Below are 11,092 nucleotides of genomic sequence, written 5' to 3' on the forward strand. Positions count from 1 at the left end.
CGCATGGTTGGCAAGCCAGGCAGCACCTCCTGCTTTAGCAAGGAGGAGGTACATTCAGAGCTTAGGGCTGGAAGAGGAGGAGCCCAAACCAAATTTACAGCAGGTAACCTTTGCTGAGAGTAGGGGGTCAAGCAGCAATCGATCGGTTCGTGCTCTGCATATCGCCTTGTCCCTTATCAACATAAACAAGGACCTTCAATTCTCTGGGGTGCTCGCTTTTCAAGATGGGGGATGAAACCCAAGTGTTTCAAACTCTCAAGCAAGACTCCTACCAAATTCAGCCTGGGCCCCTATTTGTGAGCACGACTGCAAAGGACGCAGCAAAGGCACCTCCCAGGGCCAGGCATGGGGCTCTGGCCACGCTGAAGACTGCAGGTTCCTGCCGTCGTGTCAGCGAAGCTGGGGTTACACAGCGTGGTCTACACGTGCTGTGGTCATATAACCACTTTCAATATAAAAAAAATCAAAACACTGCCATATTAAGAAGTCCATGTTAAAGATTGTTTGATATACATACGTACTGGGAGAGCTGTATCCCTTTACACTAGTTCAACCTGAACACAGGGGCTGCTGTTTAGGAAGGCTAAACTTGTCGCAGATATCTGGCTGCAGGTATCATCTACCTGTAGTCAAAGCTCTCTGGCCACCTGCCGTGAAGCAAGCAAGTTGCTCAGGGTCCTGGGGAGACAGCACGGGTCGTGCCGAGCATCGCTAGCAGCCAGCACCGTACCCGAGTTGGCAAAGAGCCGCTCAGACCTGCGGGGCAGGAGGAGGACATCCCCGCTCCCTTGGGCAGTGGTCCCAGGAGCGAGCAGCACTGACCCTGCGGCAGCCCACCGGCACCGACCCCCCACACCCTCGCCTCCTCTTTCCCCAGCTCTGCTCTTATCTGCTCATCAGACTCAGAAACTCGAGTTCAGCTGAAGGACTGCACACAGAAAAAAGCCTAAAATAGCTTTGTTTTTTTTAAAGTCTTCCCTACTCTAAACAAACACCTAAGTATTTTCTGCAGTTTAAACCACCAGTGTCCGCACAGAGGAAATGAATTCATTTTGCTCAGCCGGGACAGTCGTGCTGGCTGGAGTTCTCATAGGTTTTTGGCAACAACAGCAAACCCCAGCTCTTCCCTGGCTGAAGGTCTCGCCCTCACCAGCAAAAAGCAGCACGGCGAGGCACAGCTGGTCTCTGCTCTGTGCAGGGAACAGATAAGGCACAGCCAGGTCCATGCGACAGCCCGGCTGGTTTTGGGAACTCCACCCTCGGATCTGACCCTACGTATAATGGGACAGAGGCCAACGCTTATCAGGGACGGGGGTGACACACTCCACGGTCATGCCAGGGGGACACAGGCTGACGGGGACTGCTTGCGAGCCAAGACCAGGGATGGCTGCAACCCCAATCCCACTGCAGGGGTTCGGTGTCCCAGCGGGCACAGGGTGAGCCATGAAAAAGTGCAGAGAGGAGAAAGAGGCAAAGCTAGGAGCTGGGAAGGGATCTTGGTAAAGGGGTCACTGGAACGAGATGGGATCCACCCAGGACAGATGAGTCAAGTACGAGGGTCAAGTGCATCAGGGAGCAACTGCAACGTTCACACCAAACCTCAGGTATCAACCCCACCAGAAGTTTTGGGACCTGGAGCTGGATTTCATAGGATCACAGAATGGTTTGGGTTGGAAGGGACCTCAAAGATCATCTAGTCCAACCCCCCTGGTCCAACCCCCTTTCTGCCAAGCCGGACGCCAGCTTGACTTTGGTTAAAAAGCAGTCCGTAAGACTTGCTTTTTACATTACTAATGTCAGGTTTGCTTCCTGGCAATGATAAGATCCCACGTCATTTCACACTGATTTTCCTACCGCCACAAACCACTCCCAGCCGCACTGGAGGCAAAACCTTATGTCAACTCCTGCACTGCTCTCCATGCACTTAAAAGTACTTCAAGGGACACTGATTTCCAGGGGGGACTAATAATACACACTTGCAATTCTTCACCATAAACATTGGACTGGAGGCCTGGAGAGGTGCTGGGAGCTCCATCCTTGTAGGTGCTCAAAACTTGACCGCACAAGGCCCCGAGTGACCTGCTCTAGCCACAAAGCTACATGTCACCTCCAAGCTGGATGCCACCTCCAAGCCAGCCATGCCAGGGCAGAGGCTCCAGAGGCTCCTTCCAACCTAAATTCTCCTCCAATTTCTTCAGCCAAGCATGCACGAGGACTCCCATACAGTACTGCATGCACTGCCTACCTATAGACAAGCGGATGAAGCTACAGGGGCTACATTAAAGAGACAAGACCAGAAGAGATCCAGAGGTCTGGCCTCAGGACCCAAATACACTTCTCCCAGCCAGCTGCCCCCGTTAGACTTGACGTTTACTCTCACATCTGCTCAGGAGCGACATTCAAGTCTGAGCAGGGTCTTTAGATCAAAGAGCTGGTATCAAACCGTGAAGACTCTTGTCAAAGACACAAGTGTGCCTCTCACTGGAACAAGCAGCATTTAACCCTCATTTGTTTTTAAATTAGACTACAGCATTTTGATTCACGGCTTTTAATTCACAGTCCCACCTCTGAAGGACTGGGCTGCACACGTGCGTGTGCTTGGATAGCTTTCAAGTCACTATTTGACAAAGGGCACAACCCAAAACAACATACTTTGTGTTTCCTGAGTTTGTATTGCTTGGCTCAGCCACCCGTTTGCCTCAAAAGAAGCATAAAGTCAACATTGTTTGTGAAAATCCAGCTTTGATCCTAGCTTAAGACCTTTACAGCGCCATACAGTGCGTTTTGGATGTGTGGGATTGGTGCCATCAAAAACACACTCAATGCTGATGCAAGCGTTGGGGCATGAGATTCCTTACTCACCCTTGACTGCTCATTTAACCATCACGTCCTGATTTGCAGACTGCTCACGTGCTACTGAATAAAGAAAATCCCTGCTCTACATCAGGACATGTATGAAACTGTCTTAAAAATCCCCTGGGTAATGCTGAGACGTGGTCACTAGAGGAACATTTTCCTTGTGAAACACTGGGGATGGGGAAAAATGCAGTCGGGTTTCAGAAATCCTCTTCCCAGCTGAGCCCTCACCCACTGGACACTACGTTAAAGAGCTGGCCTTCTCCTCGCTGGAGGAGCTTCAGTAATTCACATCAAGACAGACCTCTGCGCACATTGCCCATGGCTGGGTTGCTTTCCCAGTTTTAAGTTTGGGAGCAGCTGGTGGGAATTCCTCTGGCCACCAGACCCAGTCCCCCTCCCCAGGCTGCAGATCAGCAGCCTGGCTTTATGCACACAAGCTCAAAGTCAAGCTTAGCTACAGCCCGTCTACTCCAACATGTAACACCACCCGTGCCTGAAGCAAAAAGGAAACCAGTCGAGATGTGGAGAATAACACCCCCCCCCCCCGCCTCCTCCCCATCCTCCGCTCCAGAATAAACCCTCCTGATGAGCCATCAGAGATGGAAAAAATAAAGCATTGGGAGCTCGTTAAAGGTGGATTCCCAGGAGAAGGCATTCCTTGTATCCACTTGTGATCCAGGGTGCTGCCCGCGTCCCACAAGCCCATGGCATTCCCTCTTGAACGGAGAAACTCCTCTTGGCTCTTGCTCAAGGAATCGCTGGCGTTTCTTCTGGGCAAAGCGAGGAAGAAGGACCATCCACAACCATCCGGCCCCGCCGGCTGAATTCAGTCCTCCTTGAGATGCGTGCACTTACCTGAACCCGCTGCTCAGACACACAGAGAGAGAAGCAAAGGCGATATCCTGGCGAGGTTGCTCCTTACCTTATGTACACTTTTGGGATTTTCCAGCCAAGCATAATACATTTCCTCCACGTAGTTTGAACTAGTCCCACTCAAAAAAGGCTCGGCAGCCACCGGTGCGCTGTAGCACCTGATCTGTTGAAACGTCCTGGGTGCTGCCGGCCTGTGTTGGGAAATTGTCTTTACAGTCTGCGAGGCCGTCAACGGCCTCAGCTTTGCCGCACAAGTCCTTAAGTTAAGCATGTTTGTCCTGTCGCCTCACACAAGTTCCTGTTGGGAGAGGAGGGAAAAGTGGGTTAGAAATTATTGCAGAGAGCGCAGAGCAGAGACCACCCCCCTCCGCCCCCCGTCAGCCGCAAGCACGGAGAACTGAGCTTAGGATCAGTTTTTAAATTTAGATTAGATCCATCCACCCTGTCGCATGGCCGAGTCCCCGACGGCTGGGAAACGCATTTTCTGCTCAAGACGTTCGGCACGGCCAGGTCTGCCTCCCCCGTCCCTGCCGGCACGGCACTGTCATCTCCCCTGACGTGACGGTGAAAAGCAGATTTGCTCAGTGGGGTACCCAACGCCGGCCCCAAACGAGCCGCTGCACGTCAAAGCCATCTGCACCTTTTTATATCAGCACCTGCGTACAAAATAAGGCATGTTTGATGGCGAAGCGCAGCCCAGATTAACAGTATAAGGTATCAGGTACCTGCAGTGCTTTCCTCTTTAGTTCCTAGCCAACAACATTTACTCCTTTTCCAATAATAAATCCATAAAGTATTCTTTGATTTCTTTTGATTTTCTGATTCTTCCTCTGAGAATCCTCTTTTTGTTTTAAACAGGAAAAGCCTCTCTATGAAACCCAGATTCCAGCAGGAGCTGGACACTTTGGCCCTTCAACCTCCCATTTGCAGCGACGCAGCCAGTTGTACGAGTCTAAAGAAAAGCGCTTTAAAGCACCATGCCCAGAAGGGTGCTGGAAAACATTTGTTGCCAGCTGGATTTTAACACTGAATGTCACGTTTTCCTTTACGTCCAGCTGATCCAGTCTAGCGGGGCACGCTCCTCCAGGTCTGCGCAAGCCGCAGGAGGACAACTCTTATCACGCCGACCCAGCGTGGAAGCTTTTTCCATCGGTCTCTCTCCCATGTAGGTGGTCTTGGCTTCGATTTTTGCTGCGTTACTCACCCCACGACCACTCTGCTTGGCCGAGGTTTTCTTCTCACCGGTTTGTGTTACGTGCACCAGGATAAAGCTGGGAAGAAACCGTCTACGGGGAAGACCCCTCGCAAAGCAGAGGTATGGTGGTGCAAAGCACTTGGGATGTGGGTTCCAGGACAGACCGCTTCATCGCTTCTCCTTAAAAGCTCAGACCCAAGAAGGCCGACGCAGTTGCAAGACCCAAAGAGGGGCTCTCCCCTGCCCAGAGAACCCAGAAAAGCAACACAGAGCTGGCGTGGGAACCTCTCAAAGGTCCCCCAGCAACGTCCACCTTGGTGGAGCGCAGCCTTGCACGGACAGAGGGGCCTAGGGTTAACCACGCTCCTCGTTACACGCATCCGACCAACAGCCACAGCCCAAGGGAAAGCGCTGGAGCAAGATCATCTTGGGGGAAGCGCTGGCACTTGGAGCCAGCTCTCGGAGCTGCCCTTTTCACCCAGCTCCTCCCGCAAGAGACAGGACCCGAGGCTGGAGGTGACCCAACTGGACGGTTTCCATACCCCCAACCAGTTTAACGAGCAGCAGCCCAATGTCAAAGCAGCTATCGTGCGTTCACCAGATTAAAATGAAGTTTCACAGTGGACTGGAGAAAAAAAATACACCTTCATTACTGGCGTTTCATCAGCCGGGCTTCCAGATTTGCCTTGCTGAATCTAGTTCTGGCTACTCAGCACGGCAGCAGCTACACTTCCTGCCTCAAAACACAAGATTTTGGTCCAGAGAGCCTGAGGAAGACCTGGGACCGCTCTAATTCAGCCAAAGTGTTTTACAGATGTCCCCAGGGGAAGGAGGGAAGACCACTCGTCCTTTCCACCTTGCTTACTCACTTCTGCCCGCGGTCAAACCAGGACCGTCACAGGCAAGAAATGGCAGGCAGGTACAAGACAGTGAGGTGGCAGCACTAGATGTTTTCCCAGCTTACCCTCCGCAGATTTAAGCGGCAAAACACACGCAGATATTTTAGAGAGCCGACCGAATTGGGTGTCAGCACACAAGGCACGCACGCGGTGAGGAAAAAGCTTTAGGATGAAAGCGGCGGCGGCATCTCCGGCTTTAGTGTCCGGTTTCGGTGCTGCCACTCAGCAGTGTCCTGGTGACCTCTCTAGAAAAGAGGGGAGTTAATACCAGGGTTTGACCCAAAATGAGCAGAACCAGCCGGTCTTTGAGGGCCTCTCGCAGAAAGGGTCGGCTTCCCAAAAGTGCCGGAGCCCGTGCCGTGCCGCAGACCAGGGCGAGCTCAGAGCAGGGATGTTTCAAGGTAAATCAAAATAGCGCACGATGACCGGGAGCAAGGACGCAGGAAACTGAGCCCGAGATAACCGATACGGGGGTCACACCTGAACACAAAGTTCACGCACGGGGTTACAGCTGAAGAGGCGTTCAGGAGCGGAAGTGCCAACAGGCAGATCAGGACCCAAATTTCACCAAGAGGTCAAACAACAGGAATATTCATAACAGATTAACGGCTGGGACGGGTGAGAGCGTACCGTTAAGCAGATTAAGGTACTAAATTTGACGTCTGGCAGCCAGAATCCATGACATCTGCCCCAGGAGGCTGTTAGTTGGGAATTGCGCTTTTTTTTTGGAGGGGAGGGTTAAAATCCGAACAAATTCAGCGTTAAAGGAAGCGGCGGGGCCGGGGCCGCCCCAGGGCCGCGGGCTCCCAGCGCAGAGGCTCCAGCACCAGGCGCCTCCGGGCCCGCAGCAGCCAGGGGCCCCGGGGCAGCGGGGGGCAGGCGCTGACCCTCTCCGGGGGGTTCACCATCGACCCCCCCCGCCCGTCTGAGCCGTCCGAGGCCGCCCCGGGAGGCCCCGCCGGGTCGGAGCGGGGGATCCACCCGCCGGGCGGGGCGGACCGGGGCACCCTGGGCGCGGCCCCGCGGCGGGACGGGGCGGGGAGGCCCGGGGGGGCCCGGGGGTCCCGGGCGCGGGAAGGGGGCGCGGCACCCCCCGCCCGCCGCCCCCCACCCACCCGCGCGCGCGCGCCGGGCCTGCCCCCGCTCCGCGCCCGCCAATCAGCGCCCGCCGCCGCCGCCCGGGCTTCGCGCCCCTCGCCGCCTATAGGAGCGGCGCGAGGCGCCGAGCCGCCTTCCCACTGGCCGCGCCGGGCTGCCTTTCTAGCAGTAGTCCCGCCCCCCCCGCCCCGAGGCGCCCGGGCGGCGGCGCCAGGACACCGGGGAGCGGCCGCGGCCCCCCAGCCCGGCGCGACCCCCCTCCTCTTCCGGCCCTGGCCCTCGCCCCGGCCCGCCACGGTCCAGCCCGGCGCTGCCCCCGCCGCCCGGCCCAGCCCCGCCGCGGCACCTACCGGCACGTCCGTCCGCCCCGCTCGTGGCCCCGGCTCTGACAGCGGCCCCCAACCGCCGGCTGCCGCCCCGCCCCGCGCCGCCCCGCCCCGAACTCTGCGTCACCGCGTCGCCACACCTTCCCCGCCTGCCGCCACGCCCCCCTCCGAGCCCGTCCCAAGGCGCCTGCGCGGCCGCCTCCGCGCGCCGGGTGGGAGGGACCTTTCAGGGGCGGGGCCAGGCGTCGGGGGCGGGGCTTGGGCGGTGGGGACACTTAGTACGGCCTGGGGACATCTGCCATGGCCTGGGGACACCTAAATATGGCCTGGGGACACCTAGCATGGCCTGGGGACCCCGCCATGGCCTGGGGACAGCTGGTGTGGCCTGGGGACATCTGCCATGGCCTGGGGATGCCTAGAATGGCCTGGAGACCTCTAGTATGTCCTGGGAACCCTGTCATGGCCTGGGGACCTCTAGTCTGACCTGGGGACACGTAGTATGGCCTGGGGACCTCCACCACGGCTGGGGGATGCCTAGTATGGCCTGGGGACCTCTGCCACAGCCTGGAGACCCCATCATGGCCTGGGGACCCCGCCATGGCCTGGGGACCCTCACCACGGCCTGGGGACACCTAAATATGGCCCGGGGACCCCGCCATGGCCTGGGGACCTCCACCACGGCCTGGGGGCCCCCGCCATAGTTTGGAGGACCTCCTGGCATGGGGGACCCATGGCCTGTGGGACCTCAAGCTTTCGGGGGCATCCCAGCATGGGTGACAGCCAGCGGTCCTCGCCCCTGCGTGGGGGACAGGCAGAGCTGGCCGCGGGCGCAGGCAGGGCTGGGCAGGCGGGAGGTGCCCCAGGGAGTTTTGGGGTTGCTGGCAATTTCCTGCCGGGTGAGTCACGGCCACGGCAGCTCCGAGCCGAGGGGCCGCGCGGGGCTGCCCGGCGCTTTCGGGAAGTGAAACGGGCACCAGGAAAACACCCTGACAGCCCGCGGCCACGCAAGCCTGGCCGTGCGTGTCCTCAGCCCGGCCGACAGGATGGTGACGAGGAGTGTCCCCAAAGGCACAGCATCCCCAAAAGCCGTGTCCCCAGGGCGGCGCAGGCGGGCACAAGGGACCAAGGGGACAGCGGGGTCCTGCGCCCTCTGATATTGGGGCGGTGGGGACAGGAGGGGTGATGGAGAGGGCTCTGCCGGCCGAGGTGCCGTAGGCCCGGGGCAGCCCAGGAGGAAGCCGTGGGGAAATGGCGGAGAGGCAGCGCTTGCGCCACTGGCCCCTTCCGGGGCAGCCGCAGTCCCCGGCCCTGACGAGGGTGGGCGTCATCGCGGCCCCGGTGGACAGTCCCTGCTGGGTCAGCCCGGCCACTGAGGGCCAGCACACGAGCACCGGCCCCACACGTTGACCCCAAACATCGCCCCTGCCCTCTGCCCCACGCACCGATCCCAAAGCATCCCCCCTGCTCTGCCCCACACACTAACCCCAGAGCATCGCCCCTGCTCTGCCCCACACACCAGCCCCAGAGCATCCCCCCCGCTCTGCCCCACACACCAGCCCCAGAGCATCCCCCCTGCTCTGCCCCACACACCAGCCCCAGAGCATCCCCCCTGCTCTGCCCCACACACCAGCCCCAGAGCATCCCCCGCTCTGCCCCACACACCAGCCCCAGAGCATCCCCCCTGCTCTGCCCCACACACCAGCCCCAGAGCATCCCCCCTGCTCTGCCCCACACACCAGCCCCAAAGCATCCTCCCTGCTCTGCCCCACGCATGGCCCCTCGCTCAGCCCCACGGCGCTGCTCGGGGGCAGCCAGCCCCCCGGCCCTCCCGGTCTCGCCAGAGGAACTGGGCAAACCCGAGCATTGCAAAACGTGGAAATCCCGCTCTGACGGAGCTTCCTTCCAGCAGCTCTTGAAAACCCACTGTGCCGACGTCGGGCTCAGAGAGCGCCCAAGCGACGCTGCGGGCAGGACAGGCAGGAGCAGGCAGCCAAGTGCTGTAGCACTCGACAGGTACCGGCAAGTCTCTGCCCAGGTTTTTTGCAGTCAGCGGCAGAGATGGCATTCGTCCCCAATTTGGACACACTGGAGTGCAGCAGGTAAGCGTGGCTGTGCCAGAGGGGACACTGGGGACGCGATGCCGCCCTGGTACCGTAGTGGCCCTGGCTTCACCATCTCCCTTTGCCTTTCAGCCTGAACGAGGAGACATTTTATGGCCCTGACTGCCTCTGCCCGCAGAAGGTAACACTGGAGTGGTGGGAATGGCGAGACCCCCATGATGGGGAAGCTGAGTTCTCACCCCAAGTCCCCTTTCCTCCCCAGAAACCCCGCCTGGACGCGGAGGTGACGTCGCCCGGGGTGGGCATCCAGGTGACGGTGACCAAGGGACACCCTGCCAGGAACTTTCGCCGGGCCGCCATCCTCGTGGTGGCTGTGACCAAGCTCCTGAAGCGGCCGGCACGCAAGGACTTTGCTGACAGTGACCTTGGGGACTTCCTGGGTGATATTTTCGGTATGGAGGGGTGGTGTCGGGGGTGTCACCCCAACCGGGGAATGCTCTTGGGGGATGCTCTTGGACCCGGGAGCATCAGCATCCCCCTGACCATCTTCCTCCCCGCAGAGCCTGTCTCCTTCCAGCAGATCGAGAGCAGTTATGCTGGGGCACCCATCTACCGCTACACCCGCTCCCAGTCCTTCGACATCCTCGACATTAACCACAAGTGCTTCGTGCTGGAGTCACCCACCCAGCTGGTGGCCCTGCACCTGCAGGGACCTTCCGCTGGGCAGAAAGGTGAGGGGACACGGTCCCCATCCAATGTCCCCATCCTCAGTCCCGGGACCACCCAGGAGCCGCTCCACAGCCCCGGGACCACCCATTAACCCATCCCTTCTCCCTGCAGTGAAGCTCAACATTGCTCTGTACCGTCCCCGGCCATCGCAGGGCGGCCCAGGGACCGGGCGGATGCCGGTGGCGTTGGGCATCAAGGGCTGCCAACTCTACATGTCGTGTGTGATGAGCAGCACCGGTCCTGTGCTGCAGCTGGAGGTGAGCGGGGGGTCCCACCGGCTCTGTCCCCCGTGGGGCTGGGGGCTCCATCCCACCCTGAACCTTGTTTCCCCGCCCTGGTTGCAGGAAGCCGACATCAGGAGGGACATTGACAGCGTGGAGCTGACCCGCTTCATCTTCTACCGTCTGGACAGCCTGTCCGAGAGAACCACCCGCTTCGAGTCGGCCGCGTTCCCCGGCTGGTTCATCTGCACCTCCCTGCAGCCCCGCCAGCCCGTCGGCATCACCGACCGGCCCGACCAGGTCAACATTGCCACCTACAAGCTGAGCGGGCGCTGAGAGCCCCCGCACTCGACCCAACCCAACCGGCAGTCGCTGGTTTTCAGGCTGTATGTACCGAGTACAAACCCTCCGGCCAGGACCCCCGTCCTCCCCATCTATTTCAGGTGAAATAGCAGCTCTGGGCCCTGTGGGCCCGAGTCACCCCAATTTATACGTATTTATTGTGTCTGTCCAGGGCTTTTATATTTATTGTGTCTACCCCTTGCTTTTAACTTATATGCATTTTATTGGAAATATTGTGCTTTTGTTATCGGGAATGGGGGTATTTGTTGGTGATGTGGAAATAAAAGGCTTCCCAGGATGGCGTCGCTCAGCTCGTTGCTCTCACAGGGGTTAAATGATGCGGGGGTGGTTTATGGATGGGAAAATCCCGCTGCTTCGGCTGCTTTCGGGGACCCCCCAGGCCTGGGTGCAAAGCCCAGGGGGTGGGGGGGCTGCCCCACCGCCCAGGGACCACCCCGGCCTGGCCGGCCCCAGGCAGGACCCTCCGCCA

General features: G+C 59.0%; 2 protein-coding genes across 5 annotated transcripts in view; one reads left to right on the top strand and one right to left on the bottom strand.

Annotated features, from left to right (window-relative positions):
* OGDH (oxoglutarate dehydrogenase) overlaps window positions 1-7,344 on the bottom strand; it is a 35,726-nt gene extending 28,382 nt beyond the window's left edge. For all 4 annotated transcript variants that reach the window (XM_072846334.1, XM_072846332.1, XM_072846335.1 and 1 more), the window contains exons 1-2: window positions 7,275-7,344; window positions 3,782-4,030 (exon numbers count right to left, since the gene is read on the bottom strand). In XM_072846334.1, coding sequence (XP_072702435.1) covers window positions 3,782-4,003 — 222 coding nt within the window. In that variant the 5' untranslated portion in view covers window positions 4,004-4,030; window positions 7,275-7,344. The remainder of the gene's footprint in view (window positions 1-3,781; window positions 4,031-7,274) is intronic.
* Window positions 7,345-9,308: 1,964 nt separating this feature from the next.
* On the top strand, window positions 9,309-10,732 carry LOC140643877 (interleukin-1 beta-like). The gene is made up of 5 exons (XM_072846181.1): window positions 9,309-9,349; window positions 9,443-9,762; window positions 9,871-10,041; window positions 10,151-10,296; window positions 10,384-10,732. Exons 1-5 carry the CDS (start codon window positions 9,309-9,311, stop codon window positions 10,594-10,596), a joined length of 891 nt encoding a protein of 296 aa, XP_072702282.1. The 3' UTR covers window positions 10,597-10,732.
* The last annotated feature ends 360 nt before the right edge of the window (window positions 10,733-11,092 follow it).

This window comes from Ciconia boyciana, chromosome 25 (assembly GCF_034638445.1).
Source record: "Ciconia boyciana chromosome 25, ASM3463844v1, whole genome shotgun sequence".
In the NCBI taxonomy this organism is placed as follows: domain Eukaryota; kingdom Metazoa; phylum Chordata; class Aves; order Ciconiiformes; family Ciconiidae; genus Ciconia; species Ciconia boyciana.